General features: G+C 45.7%; 2 protein-coding genes across 2 annotated transcripts in view; one reads left to right on the top strand and one right to left on the bottom strand.

Moving 5' to 3' along the window:
* Positions 1–27,596, bottom strand: part of MED12L (mediator complex subunit 12L) — a 100,010-nt gene that overhangs the window by 71,146 nt on the left and 1,268 nt on the right. The window contains 14 exon segments of the mRNA XM_029962309.1: positions 4,037–4,213; positions 5,158–5,262; positions 5,608–5,822; positions 7,439–7,565; positions 8,634–8,765; positions 15,389–15,525; positions 15,700–15,799; positions 16,319–16,468; positions 17,388–17,657; positions 18,068–18,178; positions 18,859–19,028; positions 20,486–20,645; positions 21,234–21,425; positions 23,234–23,338. Coding sequence (XP_029818169.1) covers positions 4,037–4,213; positions 5,158–5,262; positions 5,608–5,822; positions 7,439–7,565; positions 8,634–8,765; positions 15,389–15,525; positions 15,700–15,799; positions 16,319–16,468; positions 17,388–17,657; positions 18,068–18,178; positions 18,859–19,028; positions 20,486–20,645; positions 21,234–21,425; positions 23,234–23,338 — 2,151 coding nt within the window.
* On the top strand, positions 1,099–2,474 carry GPR171 (G protein-coupled receptor 171). The gene has a single exon (XM_029962337.1). The coding sequence runs from the start codon at positions 1,125–1,127 to the stop codon at positions 2,391–2,393; it is 1,269 nt and encodes a 422-aa protein (XP_029818197.1). The 5' UTR covers positions 1,099–1,124; the 3' UTR covers positions 2,394–2,474.

Below are 27,596 nucleotides of genomic sequence, written 5' to 3'. Positions count from 1 at the left end.
CCGCCTGCCCTCTCCTCACCACACACACCACGCTCCATTCCACCCAGGTACCTGTGCTCAGCACAACAGAGGCCTGCAGAAAGCCAACTGCAAGGAGTAAACTGCTTCCTCCCCCTTTCAAACCACTGGAGTATCTGCAATCGTTTTGCTTTACAAATTTTGCATACATATTTTACAGCAGAAATCATACGTGCAGTTGCAGTAGCTCTCTTATATTGTGTATTAAAATTAGAAACAATATAAAGAAATAGAATTGTTGCATTCTGATGCTACTCAAGACGTAAATGTATTGGTTTTCATTCCAAGAAATTCGAAGGAACAGCTTTTCCCACAGCCATTCTATGCAGCAGCCTGCAGTGTGGCAATCAAACAAGCCCCTCAGTCATAGAGTCATATATTTAGTTGAAATAGGACCAATATTTTTTACTTTTCTTCCCTTTAATTTCTAGTGAAGCCTACAAAGGTAGTGAGCAACATTACTTATTATCTGCTTCTTTCAAAATGTGGTTTTCCTAAAAGTTTCATAAAAACATACAATTAATTTGTTCAAGTGGGAAGAGAGAGCAGTGTGCAAACCTCAGGGCTGATCAGAACCGTTTGCTCACCCATTAGACATACCCATATTGGTCTGCCAGTGCACTCACTCAGAACTCCCAACACATTTTTATAGAACAAGGCTGGTACAAAGATTACTTTTTTATAGGCATAGTTTCAATCCTTAAAAAAAAAAAAAAGTTATGAAGTTTTAGCATTATTAACTAGATGCCTAAATAGATTCAAACCTTTTTCTCTGGCACCTTGGCTGAGGGCGAGCGTCGAACCAAACCCTCCCAGAAAGGCTGCTCTAGTGGAAAAGCTGCTCAGAAGGCTCAGGAACAAATCCTAATATATTCTTAAGTCTTCCAACATGAGAACAAAGCCCTCCTGAGTATCTGGGAAGCAGCATGAAGAGTGAGAAAAATATTTCTTCCTAATTGCATTTTTCCTTGAGATTAATCAAGCAAAATTCTAAGAGAATAACAACTGTCTCTTAGGAAAGGCAGATGTCATTGATGTCCTCTCGGTTCTTTTCGTAGGTCCTTGATACCTCAGGTCAGCAAAGACAACTCACACAGGAGTTTACAATGTCAAGCAATATTTCAGAATGCCATATCTATGAAGACATGGAACCTTTTACCTATTTTTACTACTTGATTTTTCTTATGGGAATTATTGGAAGCTTTTTTGCACTGTGGGCATTCACACAGAAGCATCAGAAACACAAGCCTATGAGCATCTACTTAATCAACCTCCTCACTGCAGATTTCTTATTAACTTTGACTTTGCCAATGAAGATTATTGTTGACCTAGGAATTGCGTCCTGGAATCTGAGAATATTCCACTGCCAAGTTACAGCCTGTTTCATCTATCTGAACATGTATTTATCAATCATATTTTTGGGATTTGTGAGCATGGATCGCTGCCTGCAGTTGATGCACAGCTCTAAGATCTACCGCATCCAGGAGCCGGGGTTTGCCAAGACACTGTCCGTGGTCGTGTGGCTCATGATTCTCCTCATAACCGTGCCTAACATGGCTATTCCCATACAACACATCGAGGAGAGGCCCGGCGCAGGATGCATCGACTTCAAAACCAAGTTTGGGAGAGACTGGCACGTGTTCACTAACTTCATATGCACAGCGATATTCCTGAATTTCTCAGCCGTGATCCTGATCTCCAACTTCCTCGTTGTCAGGCAGCTCTACCGCCACAAGTACAGCGAGAGCTACGGCAGCGTGAGGACGGCGCTGACCCACATCCTGCTGGTGACGGCCGGGTACCTGCTCTGCTTCGTGCCCTACCACGCCGTGCGCATCCCCTACACGCTGAGCCAGAGGGACGCCACGGCCAGCTGCCCCCTCAGGCGGGCCCTCTTCAAAGCCAAGGAGTGCACCCTGCTGTTTGCAGTCTCAAACCTCTGCTTTGACCCCATTCTCTATTACCACCTTTCCAAATCCTTCCGGCTGAAGTTCACAGAGGCGTTTGCAGCCCCCAAGCAGACAAAGGCGCTCACAGACGTGGAGCTGCAGCACAGCAGTGAACAGCAGGTACACGGCCCCAGCTCTCAAACATGGGCACAGAGTGAGCCCACCAGCAGCAGTGAACAGCAGATACCTGACCCTGACTGTCAAACACGGGGACAGAGTGAGCCCACCAGCAGCAGTGAACAGCAGATACACCTCCCCAGCTCTCAAACACGGGCACAGAGTGAGCCCACCTGCAGCAGTGAACAGCAGATACACCTCCCCAGCTCTCAAACACGGGCACAGAGTGAGCCCACCAGCAGCAGTGACAGCTGCTCGGTGACTGTGCGCGCAGACACCGCGGGTAACGACGCTCCTGACGATTCGTGAGCCCGAGCAGAAGGAAAATACTTGATCAATAAATGCCCATGGCTGTGTTCCACACTCACACAGGGGGTCTGAGCTCACAGAGCCTTCCACTCTGCTCAGTGAGCAGTGGTGGCCCACCAGGGATCATCAGCAGTGTGTAACAACACATGTTCAGACTCAAACGTACTTTAGAATTATTTATGGCAAACACCTGAACTCACCTTTTCTAAGTTAAATATTGTGTATTTACTATATTAAATGACTTGGTGCAATCAAGTGAAGAAATTACTGAATGGAAGTTTTTCAGCTGCAAAGTTTTTTTCACACACATGATTAACCCAAAAGCATTTCAGAGGGCATTATTTACTCCAGACAGGGATTTTAAACTGCACTGATTAAAAATTATTGTATCTGCCTATATCATACCTGCAGTTTTTATACATAAATTTCTTATTCTTACCAAGTTCCATTGCCTCTCCTTGCTGCTGCTTCAGTGAATAGGAAAAAACCTAACATGTTATTATAGAAAATTCAAGCAAGTTTTAAAACAAAGATAGAGTATAAGTATCCAGCTTGTTCTCTTTGCTTGTTTTCTGTTCATAAAAATTTATAAAACAGCAGCTAAGTTTATTAATATTCTGATATATATTTACTTCCAAAACTTATGCATATGCACAATAATCAATAATCAATTTAAAAATCAATTTGCACTGGCAAAATCCAGCTACTTAGATTAGCTCCATCTGCAAATCAAAACTATTTCAGAAACAAAACCAAATTATCTTTTTTCTAATCCTTGAGCAAAAAAAAAAACATGATTCATATTTTGCTCAAAGCAAGCATTCAAAATGGTTCATTCAGTATTTTCATAACAATTCTCCTGCAATAAATCACAACCCAAACTTTGTGGGCTAAGAAATTTAAAGGAAAGAAAACTGGAATTATCACATGATACTCACATGAAGCTTCATGGACTGAAAGGACTTGATATTGTTAAAAAATTGTCATTGTTTAAATATAATAATAACTCTTAAGTAGGTACAGTCCAGTTTGAGGCCTGTTCAGTGTCTGGGGCCTTTTTCCAGCACAGGGGAAAACATGAGAACCCATCTGCATGAGGGCTGGGATCTAGAGTGTTACTCATGGGGCTTCCTCCAGTTCTCATGAGCCTACAGACAAGCACAGCAGCAGCAGCCAAAAATCCGTGCTGGAAGCAGCACCAAGTAGGCAGGAAGAAGAGACACCTCCTGTCACACAGTTCAGAGCTACTTCTTTCAGATATTTCGGTGTTCATCCATCTGCCCAGCTCCAGCCCAAAACGTTCTATTTAGCAAGCTTTTGTTAGAGCCTGGGTCATGGTGGGCTACTGTGGTGCCTGTCCCTGAACCCCAGTGACCACCACACTTCCCTCCCTGGAAATGCTCTGCTGTCCCACCAGGCAGCACCACGACACACGAGCACTGGTCACTCACCGGGGGCATGGGCAAGGTCACTGGTCACTCACCAGGGGCATGGGCAAGGTCACTGGTCACTCACCAGGGGCACGGGCAAGGTCACTGGTCACTCACCAGGGGCACGGGCAAGGTCACTGGTCACTCACCAGGGGCACGGGCAAGGTCACTGGTCACTCACCAGGGGCACGGGCAAGGTCACTGGTCACTCACCAGGGGCATGGGGAAGTGTGTGGCGTACTGCAGGTGCCGAAGGAGGTGATAGTTGGATGGCACAAGCAGCTCTCTCAGCCTCTCCCTCTTGGCTGACTTCCCGCTCGGGACTGAGCTCCTTCTCTCGAGGGAAGGGGTCACACTCTGACGAGACTCCCCAGGCGTCGGAGAAGAGATCTGAGACATGTAAAGCAAAGGTGTAAGGTAAGTGTAACCTCCAGCTTCTGAAATCCAGCAGCTGCAGACAAAGACAGGATTTGCTCTTGCTTGCAGCTACTTGTCAAACATCTGAGGTTTTTCAGAGACAGACAAAGCAAGGCAATTGCATTCAAGCCTGAGATTTAAGATAAATGTACATATTATATCCCTGTGCACATCTCCGTGGTTATTAGACAAGTTTTAACCTAGAGATTCAGTCAGGGGAAAAAGCATTCTGATCTGGAGCAATCTGCACACTCCTCATGTTGCTGTGACACAGAAACCACAATGAGCTGTTTCAGCAACTGAGGGAAAATAATGGGACAGGGGAAGTGGGAGGTGACAAGAGACACTGTAGGTAGGCATGGACGTGCTTGAAACCACCAACATGACAGTTATCAGGCAGAAACAGGGTCCCAATATCCTGCAAGTGATAAGTCTAGGCAGTCCATGCAAAACAAGGGGAAATCCAAAGGAAGAAACAGGAGATTCGAGATTCATGCAGAACAGAAAGGAAAATGAGGGGAAACAGATTTGAAAACAGAGCCAAAACATAGAACCATCCTTGGAGAAGCAGATGGCATCAGTGAGGGTCCTTGATGTCAAACAAGTGGGGAGCTCTGCACATTTCTTCATCCTCAGTGTAACACACAGTGCTCAGCACACCGGGGATGGGGCAGGGGGGAGAGCAGGGGTGTCTGTGCCTGCAGGAGGATGAGCAGGGCAGCACAGGGGAGCAGCAGCAGAATGCAGAGAACAGAGGTGAGGCACTGACAGACACAGAGACGATGCCAAAGGCCATCAGCTGCCGAGGGAAGGAGCAGGGTGGTGCTGGGGCATGGAGGGATGTTCAGTGGCAACACAACAGCAGCCACGGGCAGCAAAGGCATCGCAGGCATGCAGAAAATCAAAGGCAAACCTACTGGAAATTCTGAACCAAAATCTGCCTTAAAGTCACTCTTTTCTACATCATCAAAAATACCAGTGGTTCCTGAGTCAATGCCCATATGTTCCACAATACCATGATCCTAATAATTGCCAGGGAGAAAAACAGGTATAAGTCACAGCAAACTCAAGCACTGTGCCTCTTTAAGAACTGTGTCTTTCAGTTTGTCCCAAGTTATTCAGATCACCAGACAGCTGCTAGTTTGATCCATCTGCACCAAATCAGCAATATTTACAGTTACAGCAATGAAGTTAAGGGATCCTTTTCAGCTTTCTCAAAGAGGAAGAGACAAGGAGACACAAAGACCCCCAGTATCTCACACCTGAAATACTAATGCTTCGCTGAGAACCACATTTAATGAAACACAATAACAAACATGGGAACAGCATGGAACACCATGTTCCCAAACATGGGAACAAAGCATTACCTCCAGTTTCACATCATGACCCTTTGAATAATGTTCATCTACAGCTTCCCCATTAGGGGAGCGTGGTCTGGGAGCTGCAGTGATGGACAAGTCCCCACGAGATATTAAAGTGCACATGTAGGCATCGTGGGAGAAAACATCATGCCGAGTGAATTCCGAGAAAAGCAGCACCAAATTCACAAACTCTGTCTTCTCATGGTCACTGCTTGAGTCAGCTACACAAGCAAGAAAAAAACAGAAGTTAAACTGTAGTTTCAGCTTATAAATCTTTGGGTTTGAACTGTTCAAACAGCTGGCCTTTCCTCCCAAGTGCTGTCTTACCTACAACACTTTTGCATTTATAGCAGAAAATCCTAGAAAATATTTGCAGAGAACTCAGGATCTGCATGCCAGGCCTCCAAGATATAAAGGCAATATTTTCATTAAAGCTGGGCAGTGTAGTGTAGTTTATCTATTAGAGATGCTCATGCACGTCAGGAAAACAATAATTAAAATAAATGCATGTTATTTTGTCAGGACTAAGCAAAGCCTAGAGAAGTACAACATATAAAATGTTGTCACTAAGTTTTCATTTGTCACAGCTTTGTTTAATTTGACTTGTTCTTTATCACAGAAAGGTTTGCAACAGTGTGGTTAACAGAAAATAGCTTTATATCATGCCAAATCTATTGGGCAGCAAAAGAACTACCAAACCTGAATTATCACCATTTATTTAAAAGCAAATTATGCTCTAGAGTTCAAATTAGCCCAGCATGTAACAGTGTGTTCAGCCATCCTCACTGGGTTCCAGCACAGCAGCTGTCAGTCTGCCCAGGAGCAGTGGGGTCTGACCACCCCCGCAGCCCCAGGTCCTGCTCCCCCAACACCCCTCAGGAATGAGGTGTGGGGTTGGTGGAGCATCCCAAACACACACCTGAGCCCAGGTGAGCTGCCCTCCTCAAAAAATACCAGTATCTGCTTTTCATTTTTGGAGACTCGGGAGCTCAACCACTGCAGAACCAACACAACAGCACAAAACTTGTCCAGTGTTCCAAAACACCAAAGGACATTTCAAACACAGGAAACATCCCCAGCTCCTTCCCCTGCCTTTCAGAGCTCCCTGGGCCAAGGAGAACAATACCACATCTGAAGGAAGCACAGCAGAAACACAAGGCTTAGTAACACAAATAGTTGGATGGTTTATTAAAACCAGGGTCATCACTGGCACGAAAGCAGAGCACTGCCAATATCTCTGAGTCTGAAACACATTTTAAGAAATTTCTCCTTTTTCGGACATTGAGAGTTTTCAGTACTGTGTTTCAAACCTCTTAAAATCTGCCCTAACCAGCAGTACTGGAGGTGCCAGAAACACAAGCTATGCTATCAGTTTTATCAGACCAAGACATGTCATGGAGCAGCCCTCAATGAACAAAGATCCTTTTTTCAATCCACTATCTGTCAGCCAACAGCTTTCAGCTGCAACACTTGAGTGTCATTTCTAAGCCAGTCACTTAGAGCATGGATGTGTCAGAAAGAGACAAGTGTTTGGTGTTAAATATGCACAGAGTGCAAGTAATTTCCCCAAATCTCAAACAGCTTAAACAGAAATAAACACGGTTTCTGTTAATTTTCCTTTTGGGGGAAAAAAAATAAATCAAAAATCATAGAAGGATCCTATAACAAGGATCAAGGAGATTTAAAAGAAACAAGATAAGAGATTTAAAAAGTGTGCACATGAGCTGATAATCACAGAAACTGAAACACCCCCAACAGCAAACCAGTAACTTCAGCAGCCAGGCAGAAGACCAGTTGCTTCTGACCTACTTTGGAATATAAATTAGTTCATACTCACATAACGAGGGAGCTTGTGTATCCAAAAATCTTAGCAGGACATTCTGGAAAACAGGAAGACTGGAACCTGTCAAGGAGGCTGAAGACAGAGATTCCTTTTCATCTAGGACTTCAGATTCGCCACATCTCTGCACAGTTAAATAAACAGAAAAGCATGTCTCTGCACCCAAATGCACACAATATTCCCACCCTTTGCATCTGAGGCCACCACACGTGTGCCTGTTTCCTACCTCGGCACGAACTCCAGACTCGCTCTAGAACAACAGGCTTTTCTCATTACCTACTTTGGTTATTTCTAAGGTGTTTTATTTAATCACTTTGTATTTACTGAGTGGAAAGGAACGCCTGAGACATATTCCATCAGCTGCAACGACACAGTTTCACAGAAAACCAAAAATTCAAGATACAGAACTTCCAGGACACTGTGAACACAAAAGGAAAATTCTCCCCTGTGTAAATTCCAAATTGAACAATGAGCAGAGCAAACCCCTCTGCTTGAAGTGGATTTGGGTGCAGTGAGGCAGGAACATTGCAGGTCCCTTCCCCCAGTCTCTGGTTTGTGATGAGAGCAGACACAGCAAAGAGGTTCTGCAAAGCGAAAGTCTCTCTGCACATCCTGTCCGTGTGTCCTCAGCAGCTGCAGCGCTCCCCCCACACCCGGCTGACAGTCACACACACCACAGTCACACACCACTGCTGGGGACCCTTTTTGCCAGGAAAACCTCCCCAGCAGAGCCCCGTGTGGTGCAGACCCAGCTGGCCCTGCCCTGAGGTCAAGGCAGTGGCTCCCAGCAGTGCCAGGGATGTAGAGCTGTGTGACCCCACAGGGACACACTGCCCTGCTCCAGCTGATGGCCTTGTCCCACCTGCCAGACCCACAGCCCTCTAAAAGGGGACTCCAGTTCCTGTGGCACCCCTTTAGTCAGACAAGTAGTTCACAGAAGTGAGAGACTTCAAAGAGACGTAAGTCGGCTACCATAGACCATTCTGAATCAGGCTGAAGTCACTTACTTTAAATAGAAGGCTTTTTCATTCTAAATTTGTCTAGAATTTTAAAAATATTAATTGATGAAAAGATGACCAGTGCTCCAAACTCACTCCTTTTGTAACAAGATGAGATTAAAGTGAGGCTTCCTCAGAAACACCTTACTCTTTAAGCAAACTGTCACACTACGCTACAAGTAGAAACAACTTACTTCTGCCTCAATCTCTGCTTGCCTCTTCTCCAGAAGCTTGGCCACAGCCATGGCCCTGTGCTTCCCGGACCTCTTACAGCTCACAGCCCACTCACAGAGCAGCATCACCACGGCCTCGTCGTTTGGGGCAACCTGTGCAGGGCAGAACAGAGAGAAAGCAGCTCACCCACACAGCCCCAGGCTGAGCTCGGAGCAAACAGCCTGCACAGCCAGAGCTCTGCAGCAGGAAAACCCAAACGAGCTGCAGCTTGGTCTTCCCTACTGACAGAGGCACACACTTGCTCTCATTTGCACACATTTGCTTCATTCACAGTGTTTGCACATGACACATAAGGAAATCCCAGTTTTCACACTGCTGATACTCAAATCAAAATTTCACTTTATCATCAAGTTCACAAAACCAGAGAAGGGTGATGTGCTGTGTGAGCAAGAGGAACAGGAGCAGTGCACCCACAGAGCCTCCCAGCCCACTAACCACAAGGGATTTACGTGCTCCTTATTTTAATTCCTCCAGACCTCCTCCATCTGTTTCCAGACTGTGACTTGCATCCCACTGACACATTACAACAAACAAAACCAAACATCCTCCCACATCTAAAGGCGTTATCTGTCAGATAACCAAGGTCAAAAAATTCCCAAAAAGCTCTGTTTCTTTCTGACATTTTTAAGAAACAGCATATGTCTTTTGAATCCCATCTGTTCAGGACAATGGGATGCAGTGTGAGTGCTCATCCCATCTCTGTTCTCACTAACCACCCACACTTTGGAAGTATTTTTGCCTTGTGTGCTCCTGAGCTGGTTCTGCTGAACTTGCCCATCCCTCCCAAGCTGGTCACCATCTCTGAACACTTCAACATACCGACCTGCAAATTAAAGAGTTGTGATTTTTCTTCTTCTCTCAGGGTCAGTGGAAGCTACACTGAGCAGTGACCATCACGAGGGCCAGAGCCAAGCACAGCACCCTCAAAAAATGAACACTTTTCTCAAAGTGATTGGGAATTACAGACCCACAAGTAAAGTTCCTTCTTCAAAGCTGTCCCAGCTGTCCCTCTCAGGAAACCAGAACACAGGGGTGTGTGGAACAAGGCTGCTCTGCTGTGTACACACGTCAGAGAGGTTTCCTGTAAACACGTTTCAATGGCGAGCAAGAAATTCTACCCAACTGGGGGGGAGCAGAGGGAGGAGGGAAAGGCTTTTCTCTTACCCAAATGAAGAAACACAGCAACGTCACCTCTGCTGTGGTGAGATGCACTCAGCTACCCACAGAGCTGGAGGTGCTACAGATTTCTGAAGACAATGCAGAACACCCAAGAGTCTGATCTCCACTGATGCAGACTTTTGTTGGGCAAGTTGGCATCCCCAGAGCCATTCCCACACACTGGACTCTTGGAGCACAGGGTCCTGCAGCAGCTGAGACAGGTAAAGCTGAGGGGTCTGACCATCAAATATGTTATTTTGCTTTTGAACTAACAAAATGTGGACCCACACAGCCTCCTGTGCCCCAACAGCTGCACCTCAGGGCCTCCTCCCTCCCGACACCGTGCTCAGTCACACACTCAGAGTGCATCGAGCAACCAGGCTCTGGGTTTGACACATAGTAAGGTCATATTTCTACCCCAAAAATTTCAGGGGCAAGAAAACAAAAAGATCAGTTCACATGTTACTTAATGGGTACATTTTGTAGGAAAGCCAGTACACAAGGTGCTGGAGCAGGTGTGGGCAGACAGGAACTGCAGCTCTGGGATGGCAGGAACCTCTCCCACAGACAAGACTGTTCCTCAAGATTCTCGAACCTTCCACAAGTACGAATGTGACAAAAACACTCCGAGGTGGCATCAAATGGGAGAAATTATCTACAGCATGCAGCACACACACCTTTGAAGTAAGACTTGAAGTTTAGATAACTCACTGCCAACGTTTGTCATTTAGCCATGATCCAAAATAGCCATAAGATTTTGAAAGCCCCAGTCAGACCCTTCCAGAGAAAACCAAAGGCCTCATTTCTACCAGCTTATAACTGGAGGAGAAGATGGGTGACATAGAAAAGTCTTGGTTTGGATGTTTTTAAAAAAGCTACACAATAACAAAAGAAAGTATTAAAAGGATAGTATTAAACATTTCTGCTCCTGATGGGTTTGGAGATAGGCCAGCTCGTTCCCTTTGGAAACACATCTGCGTATCCCCACCACACCGGAGCTCTCAGTGTGTACTGCTCTATGGATAAACTGCTCTCAAGTGTTTGGGGGTTTAAAATCAACTACATGCACTGCCCCAAGCAGTGCAGAGTGAAAGAGGGGGTATGAACCACCCCTGACTGCAGCCCAGGAGGGCCCAGGGCATCACAGGCAGGTGGGCAAGTACAGAGCAAGTACAGAGGCACGTACAGAGCAGCCCTGACACCAGCCCAAAGAGAAACCCTGGTACTGGAGCACAACTTCCACATTTCTTTAAAGGATGAGACCATGTTCAACGAAACATTAACCCCTGCTTTGAAATGGTCCCATATAAACACAGAAGGCAAGCTGTGTTCCTCTTAAGGACCCCATCAGTTATTTCGGTCACAGAATAAGTTTTTCCCTTCCAGAGAGATTTTGTACTTTAACTCCCTCAGACAGTAAGATGAGCAAGAATCTGTTGTTGGCTCTACTGAAATAATAAAGGATGAAAATACCCACACAGGCAACTAAGCAATTCGAGCAACTGAACCAATGCTAATTTCGTTATTAAAACTATTACAAGACCACTCAGAAAGTGCTCTATTTTCTCAGTGCTTGGGAAAACAAACTCTGATTCTGCAGATATTGTTTTGCTCATCTTGTCTCTCTTTCCTGTCATGCAGCCCAACACATTCAGATTTGGGTCCCTCACATAGTCACAAATGTTAAATCCAAGCTCTGGGACTCCAGGGCCTGCCAGAGCTGCTTTCCCACAGCGGGGTGGGGGATTTTGTTTGTTTCATTTCCAGCAAAGTGATCTCAGAAAGACAAATATCAACTCTCTGCGTTTGTCACAAGCTCCACTCGTGAGAACTGCGTTCAAAACAGGAGTTTTTCATTCTAAAATGAAAAGCATCTCTTGGCATCATAAGAATTCAGCTGAACTGAATTCATGAGAATTCATGCTTCATGAGAAGCAAGACCTAAATACAACTATAGAACCCTAAACTTTAAAAGCAACCCAAGTGCAAAAATATCCATAGAGTTTCAGGATTCTACATAGTGATTTCAAGAAATTCAACATTAGGCCTTAAAAATCAAGCACTCACTCCTTCCCTCCATTCACTACTGCACACTGGTTGGAAAATCCTGGTACCAAGTCGCATTTACCAAGTATGCCCCCAACTGCTGAGGTGTATTGCAAGTTATACTTAAACAAATTGTATTTTGCTACACAGGAGACTGACAAATTAAAAAGTCTCACCAACCATTCCAAACTAAAACAAATAAGGAGGTGAAAAAACCCAATCCTTTCTCAGTTCCCTTCCTTAGTGGTATCTGTGACAGACAATGACAGATAATAAAATCCAGGTAGTTCAAATGTTAGGTGAAAGTTGAGTGGGTTTAAACCCCAGGAAGGTAAGTGACTCACAGACAAGTTGTCACAGACATCACAAGGTCACTATTGCATCCTCCAGCTCACCCTGCCAAAGATTTCTGCCCAAATCAAACTCCTGCCCTCAGGGGACTCATCCCTCAGAGGGGCTGCAGAGGAGTCCCGGGTGCTCCAAGTCTGGATAAGTGTAATACAATTTTACTCCAATTTAAAGCTGTATAGTAGCAATGCAGACTGTTTACTGCATTTACACCTCCACAATAACCACCACAGTGATAATCATTCTGCAGCTGTGCACAAGAGATGAGCTGAGTCAAGGAAATGTCAGGTGGAAAATACCTGTGGTCAGAAAAAAGGTCAGTAGTTTTCTCTGCAATCCCATCTCAAATGAAAGTGAATTTACTGTTTTATGTCACATCGTAGATTCTAAACAAGTCAGCAAAGAGAAGCAGAGATGAGAGGTCCTTTCATTGCTCACTGCACATGGCCATGCTCACCAGGTAGCACCACTCTTCCCATAATCATTGTGATGTGACATCTTTATGGGCCATCAGACTTTCCCACCAGAACAATACAAAAACTGCTATTATGACATGTTTTTCTGTGCTGCTCTCTCATGTTCTCTCACTAATGTTACCAGATTCCAGCCTTCAGCACCATTCCTCTGCATCTTGCCATGGGATGAAAAGCAGCTCCTGCCCCTGCAGGGCCCAGGACAACTGGCCTTGCAGCTACCCTGTCTACCCACCTACCCTCCCTCATTTCAGCCCCTTTCCCCAAGTCCTACTTTTGCTCTGAGGCTTGGAAGCCACGAGTTCTATATTAAAACAATTTCAAAGGAATCAGTACTGTGTATGCAAACAGCATCCAGAGAACACGTGTCTTTTTTCAGTCTCTGTCAGAACCCAAGTATTTTGTAGCAGAAGCCACCTTCTCTCCCTTCCAGCATGTGCCAGTGCCTTGGAGTGCCAGCCTCATACACTGATGCCAGTTGCCTCTGGCATCATTTGCAGCCTTCAGGACAAGGTTTTGCAATCCAACAGGAAAAATGGACAGGAAACAGGTTCCAAACAAATTCCAGCTGGGTTCACAGCAAAGCATGAGCAGCAGATAGCTGTCCTTCAAAGAGCATTGTGCTTTAAACAATTATGTCAGTAGGCAGACATCCTAGTGATGGACATGCTATTTACAAAATCAAAATTCTTCTAGGCTTACACGATGTGCCAGCTAAACACAGTGTACACAGCTTCGTGACTTATGGCCTCTTCTGCCAAGGAAAAGCAGAAGTTTATTAACTGGGAAGGAAAAAGAGGCAAAAAAAGACAAACAGCGTTGCACGTGGTGACATCCCCGCAGTGCCGAGACCGGAGCGCGGCGGGGGCGGGCGGGCGTCGACATCCAGTGGCACATCGGCAGCCCGGTCCTCGGCTTCCGGGAGCGGCTCCGGGACGGGCAGGCCCGGCCTGCGGACGGCACGGCCCCGGTCTCCGGGACGGGCACGGCCCCCGGCTCCGGGACGGGCACGGCCCCCGGCTCCGGGACGGGCACGGCTAATTTTTTATCAGCTCCAAACGCAGTAAGGTAAGGCTGAAAGTTTCAAAGATAAGTTCTCTCAGAAAGAAGTCAGCAGCTTCTTTGCTTCTGCCCTCTCCTATATCTCTTGTGCCTGCTGTGCAAACACTGACCTCACCTCCGACAGTGCTCTATTCCCACCCGGCATTCTTCCCCTCGGGGCAAAGTGTGATAAAGATGCAGTCAGAGGATGCCCTGCAAATGAACCGGACAGACCTTCATAAAAATGTCTGGTACTCCAAACTGGGGAGCACGGCTTGAAGAGCTCTCTAGCAACCAAAGCAGCATGTTTTCAAGGCAACCCAACTTCGAATCATGAATTACCATAAAACAAAGGCAATAATGGCAGACAACCTGCAGTGAGAACAGAATAATAACTTTCAGAAGTCTCCCTATCAACACTGCCTTTTGAAACACAAAGAAAGAGTCTATTACTACAATTGTAGCTGGAAGTCAGGAAAACTTCTGGAATACAGACAGGAAGAATGAAAAAAAAAGATACAAATACACCTGCAACAGCACAGAACCACATCATTCAACTCCAAAAGCAAATGAATACAAAAAGCCAGCACCCAAAGGATAGAGAATATCACACCCTACCTGTTCAAAAACACAGCACACCTGTGTGCTGAACTCCTGATGGCACCTGGGCATTCGAGGGTTAAGAACTTTTAGGGACTTGTCCTGCCTGCTGTTACAATTCTCCTTCCTCCATTTCTCCCTCAATACCAGAAAAGTGTATTGGAAACACAAAGAAAACTCTGGCAACTGTTCTACTCCTTCCTACCTGCTCTGAGCTCCAGTTTGTTGCCAGGTCTGTCTCTGGAGATGCTTCCAGCGCTGTCATTCCCCCAACACTACATTCTGTTTGTTTAATGCAAAGCCATTAAAATGCTGATTGGCAGTTATGACTTTGCACAGAATGTCTGTGCAAAGAGGGTCCTGAACCCTGACCATCAATGGTTGAGCTCGCAGCCACCAACAAAACACAGGTGGAGCCACAAAACAAGCCACTCTGCACTCAAATTTTAAAGTATTAACATAAGCAGCTATGACAGATCCACTTGTATTTCCCACTTTCAAATTTTACTCCAACAGTGTATTATTGAAGTCGGATATTTCTTCTTTTTCCAAAACATTTCCCAAGGAAATTCAGGAGTTTGACATTATACACAGACCCAGTAATACTATCATCTGCACTGTGCACACACAAAAAGGATTTAAAAATGCTAAAGATTTCTGATTAAATTTCATGATCGCTGGAAATGGTTTTAGGAGCACAGGCAAAAATATCAAAAATCCCAAGAATATGTAGTTTTAGAATATTTTTCTATATTAATAACCTAGTAAGTTAGCACTTGCTACAATATATGCAAAAGTTGTCATCAAGCAATCTGGAATTTTACTTGGCATCACCCCAAAAAACAAACCTGTCTAGATCATTTCTCCTGAATGCAGTACACTGAAGAATACAATTACAACAGCAAAGAGCTGTTGTCTCCTAATAAACCAGCTGTCAGTTGTAAAGAAAAAAAATATTCCCACAAAATATCTATCAAATACACACACCCAATTTACATAAATAAAAATGGTTTATAGATTACAAATTGAGAGAAGATTGCAGCCATTACCTCTTGGTTATCCTTACTCTGATTTGCCCAGAAGATCTTATGATAAAGTGTCTCTATGGAATTGCTGGAATCTGACCTGTCAAAACAATGCCTATCCAACACTTCCAAGGTGTGCAGGACCCGGCTGATGGTCACCCCTGGAGACAGGAGTCAGAGAGGAGGGGAAAACAAAAAGGTTTGCATTAGAAGACACTGCATCACATTCACCTGCCAATCTACTGCTGGGATTAATCACAGTGCAACAGGATTAGACCCAAGGAAGAACACCCGTAAACCCTAAAGCTCCCAGCGTTTGTTTGGGGTTCTCTCACCTGCAGTTGACTCCTGGCACTTGTCAAACGACCACCTCACCTCCACAGCACGGCCCCTCTGCTTTATCTGCTGCTCCACTTCATAAACCTTGGCCCGAACCTGCAATGAGTAGAGCTCCTCATCAGCTGCTGGGGGAAGGGTCAGTGTTCCTGTCATGCCTGTGACAGCCTTCTCAGCAGGGGCAAGGGGCCCTACGGTGTTCCACAACACCCCCCACAGTTGGGAACAACAAACTGAAAAGGTTCTGTTCAAATCGTCTTGTCTGCTAAGAATCATCTTGTACAGTAAAACATCTCTTCCTTCCATTCCACCCAGCAAAACTTAACTCTCAACATGTCTGAAAAGTCACATCTCCCAAAATATACATCAAGCTTCCTCTTCTTTTTCATATTACATCTTAAAATAATTTCAGTTTAATAACAGAAAACATTGGAACATAAATAAAAGTCCTGATACTTTCCCAAAATCAGTCCCAGAATGAAGATCAAACATCAGCACAGCACTTGCCTTGACAGTAGGCCTATGGAAATATCCAAACTTGGCTGCAGTCCTAATGACTACAAATCATTACTGGGATATAAACCAGACCTTAATAATCTGGCAAGAAAAAGAGCTTACCTGCTGATTAAATGCCGAATTTCCACCTGGCATAGGTAAACTGGACGGAGCGACTTGAAGTAAATCCAGAGGTGAGCCTGGATTAACGTTCTTATTTTCATTTGTGGAATAATTCCACACCAAGGCACTTGGGCAACAAAGAGTTACAGTCTGCAAGCAATAGTACAAAACAGAAGTAATTCCTTTTTCTAAACACATGTAATAGACAAAAACAACTGCTACAGTGAAAGAAACAAGAAGACAGGCTTATGCACAACTACATTGGAGGAAATTCAACTACTGTTTTATTTTCCTCCTTTGTTATTAAAAAAATTACTTCATTATACACATGTTCAATTCCCATTTGTATTGCTTTCATAACACCATCAAAGAACAGCACCAAAGGTTAGTTTCAGCCAGATCCTCTCTGTGGAATATGAAGGGACTTTACAAAAAAAAAAAAGTCATTTGGTGTTCACCTTACAGAAAGAAGCTAGATATGAAAAATTAAGAGATTAATTAAAATGAACTCTTAGTCAAGACTTTAAAGCACGAAGGAGTCATTGAAATGTCCAGATTCCAGTGCGTGGAAATGCTGACACAGAAACCCTGGAACTACTTTGGCACTGCAGCCAGGGTGGCCTGCAGTGGCACCAAGGGCCGGGCTGGAAGCAGCTCTGAGCTCCTCTAGGTCAGAGCTCACAGTCAGTGCTGCCCCTGCCCAGCCACGCTCAGCAGGCACAGGGGGTGGCAGGACCACACGGGTTCACAGGTGACAAGAACAGGATGAGATGCACAGAGCAGAAACCCTCCATCCCAGAGGGAAGGCATGGCCATCCCTGGCAGGGGAGCAGCTCCTTCCCTCAGCAGAGGTGCAGACACACATCTGGCTCCAGGAGCTTCTCCAGGTGGTTCCTCCATCACACCTCAGCACAGACACCCCCCATCCCGCTGCCCCCACACCCCTCAGTGGGCACAGGCACATTTCAAACCACAGCAAGCACACCTTGTCCCACTCAAACCCCAGTGTTTTCCAACAAGCAAAATGGTTACAGCCCTGAGAGCAAAGAGCAGCAGAGCACTGTCCTACCTGCAGCACACAGCTGAGCCCATACACCAGGGCACGGTGCTGGGGGCAGGCCAGGAGGTCGGAGCAGGGCAGCTGTGCCAGCCCCACCCCGGGGCCAGGGGTGCTCGGGCTAGGCACGGCCAGGGCAGGGGTACTTGGTCCAAGGATCAGAGGAGGGGAGTGGGCAGCGACAGGGCTGGGCCCATCACTGAGCAACAAGGACAGGCGTCTGGCACAGAAATAAGCCAGGCGACGGGACAGGTATGCTGACTGAACAAACTCTTCTGAATACTGAAATTTAAAAAAATGCAGTTTATTACACTCCATATATCCATTTTCCTTAGCAATCTAACAGTGGACATGCACAAACTGGAAAGAAACACCTCCAATATTTAGGACACCAAAAGTTATAAAAGAAAAGAGCAGCTCATATGCAAATTTGTACTTCTGTCTCTTAAAAATTCCATCTGCCCTCCAGGACCAGTCACAGTAAGAGAATCCTTCTGCCAAATCGAGTCAAGGATTATAAAGCAGGAACATCTTAAAGGTGTTTATAAACTCCAAACATGCACCATTCAATATATTTTGTCAAATGTCCTAAGTAAAAATGTTTAAGTAGATTTTACCACCACAAATATTAAAACCATTTAACAGGTATGAATCACGCTGACATTGATTTTGGCTTTAAAACATGCATGTACCTGCAACATCAGCGGCAACAACAGCTTCAGAAGATCATCATCCGTGGGCCTGATTTTTTCTAAAACATCCAGTATCCACGTCAAATAGTCGTGTCTCTCGAGCATTCCTTCCTTAAAGGATTTCCAATAACACATCACACGTTACCTGGGAGCACTCAACACACAGGGGTGTAATCCCACAGTTTATTTCACTGTGGTTTACCCTCGTTACCCCTGTCAGCACAGAGACACCAATTCCCTCAGCCTGCCACAGCCCTGCAGCCAACCACCCTCATGGCAGTGCCACAGGCAGGGCAGCACCTGGGTACAGCCCCCTGCTCTGCACAGCTCCAGCTCAGCAGGCAGCTGACAGGTAACCCTGACAGGTAACCCTGACAGGTAACCCTGACAGGTAACCCCCTCCCAGCAACCCTCCTGCATCTTCTGTTCCAGGGCAGAAACAACCAGAGAGTTCTGCTGGGCTGGAACTGCGTGGAACCCACAGACAGACACCACTCCAACACCCAAGGCCTCGTGCCACAGCGGCCTCAGCCTGATCCACAACCACTAAAAACACCCTTAAAAAGATGGGATAATACAGAAGAGGGAATAACTGAGTGCACTACTGCAATTGCAATCAGGCACACTGAGAAAAATCAGAGCTTTTTCAGCCAGCAAATCTCTAAAAGGAATTAGCATTTACAATTTATGCAAGACTCATGACAAAAGCTACCACTGAGTCCTAAAATTGAACTTTCCAAGAATAGTAACCTTAAAAAAAAAAAAAATCCATGCACTCCTAAAAGTATTACCTGAAACATATAAAATGACAATTTTTCATTGTATTCCCAGTGCTTCAGGGCCTGTTCCATCTCTGGAGGCATCACAACAGAGCCGTTGCCTTGGCTCAAAGTCCCATGATAGAACTCAGCAACCTTTGCCAGCTGCTCTCGGAGGTATTTGGTTACAATTTGAGTCCATTCTGCAAAATAAGTTTGCAATTAGAACACTCCAAGTGATAAAAGGTTCCTTTCACAGTGGGACTCAAAGCAAAGTTGCACTATCTTTGTCATCACAAATGTTGCCCCCGAGGTGCACAGTGCTGCACCTGTGGTGAATTCAAGGCTGTCTCCCTGTGCCCCTGCCCTCAGAGCACAGGTGCTCTCAGGTGTGCAAGCAGCCTGCACTGACAGGGGGGCCTTTGGGGAACCACCTGCCAGTCTCATCAGGTTTCAGCATTCAGCCACAAAACAGCCTGGAAATAGATAAAATAAATATACTGCACTGCTTCCTTCCATCTGGAACTTTACTGCCCTCCCACTTCCCCCTCCAAATAGAGCCAACATAAAGCTCAATGGGATTTTGCATAAGCAGTGGAATATAAAGCTATTCCTTCTATAACCATTCAAACTGCCAACTCTTCCAGGTTTTCACTCTGATGGGGCTGCAGCAACTCAGCAGCAGTTTCTGCAGCAGGACAGAGCAGGTCTGCACAGCACAGTGAGAAAGGAAAAGAGGACTCGTAACAAAGGAATTCTCTCAGCAGCAACTGGAACAACCCAAGGTGTCTGTGAACATCTCAGAGACCAACCCCTGGCAGAGCTGTGTGTATCAGGAGCAGAAGGTTACACAAGAGCAGCCTCTTTTCTGCCTCCATATCACAGTTGCTTTGACAACTGGGGCTGGTGACTGTCAGTTACAGGAACCACCACTCTCAAACACAACTGTTTTCACTGTTCACTGCTCACCTCAGACTCTGGCTAGTGCATTCCTTTTTTTTCCTCTTACATTTGTAATTGGCAGCTCTGTCAACATATACAGACTATACATTGGAAGCTTTTCTACCCAAATCCACTGGAATTTCTGGATAAAGCTAGTGGGGTTCAGTGTTTTCACAGAGCAGTTTAACCACATTTCCATTAAACATTCACTTGCTTCTAGGAAAAAAAAATTCAAATCCACTACTTCAAATGTATTTCATTTGAAATACAAAAAGCAATTACCACTGTGTCTGTGCCACTGAGTTGGAAACAATGCAACCACCTTTCTGGTACCAGAGGCACAGATATAAAATACAGGCTTTCTAAATTAGCAGTTCTGTTCCTTCCCAGGCAACATTTATCTTGCACAGCCTGTGCCACTCCTGCCAGCCCCACAGTGACCAGTGTGGGTGCTGAAATACAGCACAGCCAACGCTCCTCAGGTGCTGCACCTGGACATTTTGGGAGCAAACAGCTGGAAGCAGAAGCAGCCAACGCAGCCGTAGTTATGCTCCATGGCTCTTTGTACTCTGACACACATTTCTAAATGAAACTGATTTAAAAACATTTTTATTTCAGTTCCTACCACAAACATTCCTCTCTGAACACCCAGTAACACCAAAGCTACAAACAAGAGGAGCTGTTATCATGCATGGAGACATTAAAGAAGTTTATTTACCAATATTTGGGTCAGTGGCCTGGCGTTTCTTGATTTTAGTTTCAGAAATAGCAGCATAGTAGGCACATGTCATTTTGATCAGCCATGCTGCTCGCAGCAGAGGCACAGAGTATTTTGCTAAGTAAGCAAAAACATCTTCTTTTTTACTGAGAATAGGAACCTGGAGGGAAAACAGGCAGCAAGTTACAGCACACAGTCCAACAGCAGCTGGCAGATCAGCCCAGGCCTCCTCTGCTCAACCCTGCACAGCCAGAACAGCAAACCTCCTCAGCCCAGGAACCCACTGCACCAACAACACCCACTGTCCAGGCACATGGCAACTAAGGGATTCACAAAAGAGAGACACTGCCCCACAGTACCCCAGGCTTCATCAGAAGCATCCTCCCCCTGCTCAGAGATGCCTACAGGGCCACAAGCAAACCTCTGAGAGCCATTGACATCCAAAGTGCAGGAACCATCCTGCGAGCTGATCCTCAGAACCTCTGAGGAACAGAGCAAGGCTTTGTGTAAGGGTTCAATAGGATAAACGTGCCTGAGATGAAATAGTTATTCAAAGGAAGTTTATGTCAGCTAGATCAGAAGTTCCCCTTGCCCAGGTCCCCTCCTTGCAGAGAGGGAAAATGCTGCACAGCAGCAGCTCCTCCAGCACCACTCCTCATCCAGCACATTCCAAAATACTGCCCTGTTCTTACAGCCCAATTCAGCACAATCTAATATCCAAGAAACAGAGGAAGGAGTATTCTGATACCTTTTTTCCTAAGAGAGTCAGGGGCTTGCTTCCTGCCAGATCTGTGAACCAGCTGTGAATGGCACTCTGGGATCGAGCAGTCACCAGCCAGTAGTTGTCTTTGGCATTTACTTGGGGTTTCTTCTTCCCCGTGTCCTGCAAAGTGTTCAGTTTGAGCTTTTCTGCCAGGATGCTGCTGAAGTAAGCGCCGATCTGGGGGTGTGGGAAAGCACAACACGTGTCAAGCCAGTAATTAAGTATCTACTGTACATTAATGCAGGAGGATTTCCAGCTGAAGGGATGCAGTGCTCACTCCAGGGCAGGCCAGCAGTCTGATGGAATCACGCTTTGCCTCCCTGCAGGGAGCAAAGGCAGGTTCAGGAGATCAAACCACACAACTGCACTGTCACTGCAGAGGCTGCAGGTCAGAAAACCAGCCAAAGGGCCCAGGGCTCAGTGACACCAGGGCTGAGCTGCCCCTTGGGACAGTCCCTGCATGCCCAGAGCCACGTGCCTCCAGCCAACACGTGCCTGGGATCCAGGCCCCGGGTCAGAATAGATTCCTTCTCAGAGCACTTTTCTGCCCTTTAGCAGAGCACAAAGTGGGTAAATGCACACCTTTCACTTCCATTTAGATGAAACCACACAGTCACAGGAACCACATCCACCATCTGTCCATCGCCAGCTACAGCAGGCAAAGCTTCAAAGACTCAGGGAAGCTCAGAAGGGTCCAACTTTTATCCAAAGACCTCCACTGCCACTCGGCACCTCCACAAGGAAAAGCTTTGCAAGGTTTGCTTTCCCAGTACTCTCAATCACAAAACAGCATGAAAAAAACCCCAGAGGTTTTACTCCCATTGTAAGCTTATTCACTTTCAGAATGACTACAATAGGAATGGATGTTTAGGCCTGTTAGTCAGAATAAAATGCTTGATTTTCTAATAAATACATTCATAGTTGGGTAATTTTAAAATATACAGGAAGCTTCTGGGAGATACTGAACTTGTTTTGGTAATTGTACACTTAAATATCCAAGGATCTATAAGCACTTTATTGTGAATTTCTGCTCTACTTTTCAAACAGTTCTATTCGATAGTAAAAACAAAAATAATTAATATAGAAGACAGAAAATGCCAGTAGGTAAATATTTGAGGGGAAAAAAAAAAGACTCTGAAGAATATAACAGGAAAACCTTAAAAATTTCAAAGCCAGCAACCCTGTCATTTACTTGCATCTCTTCTTCTACTAAGAGCATCACTAAATACATAATTTCATGTTTTCCAATAAGTTGTAAAAAGTTAGAGATTTTTCAGAATCAAATACCAGAAAATTACTTTGTCTGAAAACAAGTTTCTTGATTACATTCTCCCTCCAAACCCTTTCTTCCTGCTTTCCCAAAAGAGGGGGAAAAAAAAAAAAAAAAAAAGTACATAAATCTGGACAGATCTCTAGAGGAAATACGGGACGGTTTCTTTCTAAACAGCTATTATTTTCAGTTTGGAGTATAGTAACTAATATTTTAGTGATTTTTATTGCTCTTGTGTATCTCACACTTCTTTGACTCTCAAAAAGAACCATGGGAGAGCTAAGCTAAGTTTTACTAAACAATCCAAGTCTATATTTCCAAGAGACCTGGAACACAGTGACCAGTTTCTCCTGGCAGAAAACAGTCTCGTGAAACAGATACAAGACAGAGCTAAAGATGTGCAATTGTCAGAGACTTCCAGGGAAGGAGTCACTACTGTCTCTGTAAGCCAAGCAAATAAAAGAATAAGAGCAAAAATTAATGTCTCTTGTGCATTGAAATGTGCTTATTACATTTTGTCCTTGGCATCCATGTTTTCCTGTGAAGACTGATGGCAGCAGGCAGCAGAAGCACAGCTCAGCATTCTGATATTCATTGTGTAATTAACTTTCATATCAAGATTTCTGACTAGAAAGTCAAGCATTCAAGACCCAGGTACCACCACTGCCAGCTTGGTTCCAGTCTCAGCAAGTGCCCCCAGACTGCCCTGTCTTACCTTTGAGGCGCTGATGACAATATTCCTGGCAGAGCCGTGCTCATCTCCGGGGAAGGTGGGCTGGTTGCTGAAGCCTTGCTTCACGTTCACTGCCGTGAGCTCATCCTGCAAAGAGGGGTGGAAGTGCAAAAGATGAAACGACAAGGTAAGAAGTCTCATTATTCTGAAAAGCATGTTTTTATAAGGAAATGTTTTGCATTTGCTGGTACATCACGCTCTGCACACTCCCAGGACTTTGGTGAAGAGAACGTGATGCCACTGCTGCCACACTGTCCCCCTCGGGTGCTCCCCTCACTTGAGGTGAGGCTTGAGGCCATCACTTCATGGGTGCTGCTGGTTTTGCTGACAGATTTCTGCCCAGGAGAAGGGCCCAGGAAACAAGACCTTGGCAGCCTCTGTGAAACCTGGAGCAGTCCCCAGCACCCAGCCTGAAATCTTCCTCATGGAAGTGGTGCCAGTCCACAGCCCCCTGAGCAGCAGTGGGAGAGCAGCACACCTTTCTCTCCTGAGATACCCTGGGAAGCAGCTGTGTCACTCCACAGCAGAACACTGCTGTGTGCCCCTTCTTTCACCCAGAATCCACAAGTCCATTCCCCAGCACAATAACAGGTTTGTATCATTGTTTTGTTGATGTTTAAAACATTACTATTCTGGTTTGCAGACCCATAACCCCCATTTGGAAACATCTACTGAAATAGGAACGAGACCACCTGTAGCAAAAGCAATATCAGCTGAACATCCACCCCTGCTGCAACTAAACCCTCTTCTTCTGGAGCTACTTCTGCAGTGGAAGCATTACTAGTCTCCTACCACACTATCAACTCCCCTTCGTTTTGCTGCTGATTGATGCTTCAGCAGGCTTGGCTGGGTCTGTTCACAGCAGGGACACAGAACAGGCAGGTGTAGGATCAGCAGCATTAGGCACAAACACACACCCGAGTCTTCACAGACTTCCTCAGGGAGCCCCATCCTTCCCTGTCTTCACTCTATACCTCCACCAAAGTTAATATTCTTCCATGGAGGTTGTGCCATTTATTCAATAATTCAGGAGTACCTGCCTGTCAGACAGAGGTTTTCCTATACCAGATGAATGGGAACTTGTTGGATTTTCTTGATCTCCCCCTGAAGAGAAGGCACAGATCTCCCAAGGAAGCAGTTACCTGCCACCACAGGCAGTAACCACAGGAACCCTACACAAGCTCAGGTGGTCCACCAATAGTGAGTTATTGGAACAACCCATGAGATGGCTGTGAAATAACCTACAAAAGCAAAGACTGACTGTGCTGGGACCAAGCAAAGAACAGAAAATAAAGTTAAGAATGTCACCATTTTACTAGAAGATTTTATTCCTAGTTTTGGGCAACATGCCTCCCCAAAAACAGTGACCCAGAAGCTTCCATTTGGTTTCTTCTCTTATGCTTTGCCATGCATTATGCTTTTCAGTATTTTTCCAAAGTTTGAGAGCAACACAGCAGATTGAAACATATTTAGAAGAACTCTAAGCTCTCCAGGATTTTTGAACTTAGCAAATCTCATCTTAATTTTAAATGAAATCAACCAGAATTGCGGGAACACTCCTCCACCCACACTATCCCCCAGCCAGCCCTGAAAACACAGACTCAGGGAGAGCTGAAAGTGATCAAAGAGATTATAAGCAAATAAATAAAAGGTAAATGGCAAACAGATGGAGACATATGTTACTATTAGTGCCATTTCCAGGGCTGACCCTCGTTCTGTTATCTTTAAACTTCCTCTTTCAAACAAGCTGTCTAGATAGCATTATGCTAAAAATAACCAAGAACAGTCTGTTGTGCTGCTGCACCTACCACCACTGTGGGAACAAGTTGTGAGGGGCTGACAACACAAACACATCAGTGTTTGGTTTGTCTGGCTCAGTCACCAGCTCAGGTTTCCCCTACTGCTTCAGCAGCAGAACTTGGGGCATGGCACAGCTGTGTAACCAAGCATCACCTGAAAATGAAGACAAGTCCCCTTCGAACACAAGGCACAGAGACACCTTTACAAAGAAATTAATGATAAAATGGGTGTTGGCAGGAGCTCTCGTTACATCTCACTCGCACCAGCTCCAGTATCAGCTCAGGATCATTCTGCAGACCACGGCTGTTCCATGGCAGAGGGGAAGCTCCTGGCACAGCAGCAGGAACACTGGCACAGCTCAGCTGTACACACTGATCCCACGAGGGTCAAGCACACTTGACTTGGCCCTGTGCTAAGCAGAGGCACAGCAGCACCACACGCTGCTGTCACACACGCTGGTTCCTCGGGCTCCTGCACGGACCAGGAGCTGCCTTTACAAATGTCAAGCAGGGCCCCAGGTGCCCCCAGTCAAGGCTTAAAACCCTTCTGCAATTTTCAACAGCCAAGTGAACATTCAGGCCCAACTTGCATTAATTTTTTTCAGAAAGAATTTTACTTGTTTTATGGGGGATATGCAAGCCCCACACACAGCCTGGTGTGAACACAACATGTACAGATGGGATCTGTAGAGAAGGGCAGCCCGACAAGCTCAGGACAAAGTTCCCAGGAGCTGAGCAGCACCAGCTCCACAAGCAGCAGACCCTGATGGCAGCCTGCTCGTGGTCCTTAGCTCTGAGCACTGCTCTGAGCAAGACACCTGTGGCACTTACAAGGAGGTCACCTGTGGCACTTACCCAGCCAGCTGCATCAGTGCACTCAGATCCACATGAGAAGAAATGGGCACAGTGTTAGAACAGAGCACCATGGTGTTATTGTTGGGTTATTGTTATTCTGGATTGTATAATTCCATATTCATTTGCTTTTAATTAATACGAACAAGCTCTTTCAACTGAAGTATTCTCCTGCTTCCCCATGTCTGCAGTAACACTTGCTCACTGCAGCACCAGGCCACTGAGATAAAGGCAGGGAGCTGAGGATGTGTCAAGGTTCTGAGAAACTGGGAACTGGCCAGTTCATTCTGACATCTGAGCTGTGCAAACAGACGATGTGCAGAGTTATACCACCACTACCTGGATCTCTGACAGATGTGCCTTTTCTTCCCAACCTCAAAAATATTCTTTCAGAATAGAACTGTAAAAGAAGTCCACATTAAACTCACCAACACAGGTGCAATGAAGACTTTCCCTCAAACTACATCTCAATCAATCCCACCATGCCCAACAACAGTAAGCCTACTGCAGTTATTTTCTGCTTATTAAGGCACCCATGAAACCTATTTTAAATATTAACCATTTGGGCACTTGCCACTTCCATTCTTATTGTAATGGGCTGCATATTTATAAACGTGTCTGCAAGAATCAATCCACCACCTGACAAAAAATATTCAACAGTTCAGAGCTAAAAATTCACCTCCAGACATTATCATAGCCGAGTCCAGATGCAGTTCTGCAAGCCTGGCCAGGATCATGCATAGAAATTACACTTAGAGGAATATTTCCAGTTACTGTTACCATCAAGGTTGTAAGTATGATGCATGGTGGCACAAGAGTGATGAGACAGAAAGATGCCAGAGGTCACAAACACTGAGGTATGTCTCCAAGGATCAGCAACAGACTTGAATCCACATCTTCTACTGCCTGTTGTCCAAGCCCCTCTCAGCCAGCACTGACCAACAGTGTGGCTTTGATGAGCGCTCTCCAGCCTATGTAAACCAGATGATGATGCTCATAAACAGCTAACAAATTACACTAATTAGCCTCCATGCTGGAAGCTTCATCAACATGACAACAGACCAGGGAGAGAGCGGAGCACAGAGGGCTGCATGGCTGTCCTGCTGTACTTGCTCCCTTCAACCAGAGCTCATCCTCACTGCCAGCCTGATGACTTCCACGAGTACCAAAGTCACTGGGAGACGAGGCAGCCAGGAACACCAGCATAGGAGACTCCAGAGGTCAGGGGTACCTGCACACACAGCTTTGCGTACAAGCCACAACACAACACGCAAGGCCGATCTCAGAGAGACCCACTGACTTTACTGGGAGACATCCCACTCACAAAACCTTCCCAGAGGCTCCTTCCACCCCCCTGTGGAGGGTAAGCGGCTGGGAAGCAAGACTGGGAAGCCAAGCTGAGGAGAGCAGTGCCCTGTGGGGCTTTGCTGGATCAGCAAGCCACATCACAGCACCCACCTGAGCTACACGCTTGCCCCAGCCCCAGTGACAGCAGGTCTCCGTGGGTTTGGTTGTGGTACCCGTGAGCAGGACAGCCACAGCCTCATGGAAGAGGACAACCTACAACCCCACTCACCTCCACCCTGTTTTCAGATGCATTTCCCGACCTCCAACACCCTCCAGCCCTTTTATTCCTCTGACGGTGGGTCACTGCTGTTAGGTCAGACACATGGTGGGCAGCTCAGCAGGACCCC

The sequence above is a fragment of the Manacus vitellinus genome, unplaced genomic scaffold, assembly GCF_001715985.3.
Source record: "Manacus vitellinus isolate BGI_N305 unplaced genomic scaffold, ASM171598v3 scaffold_45_pilon, whole genome shotgun sequence".
NCBI classification, from domain to species: Eukaryota; Metazoa; Chordata; class Aves; order Passeriformes; family Pipridae; genus Manacus; species Manacus vitellinus.
This window is presented reverse-complemented; position numbering and strand designations above follow the sequence as displayed.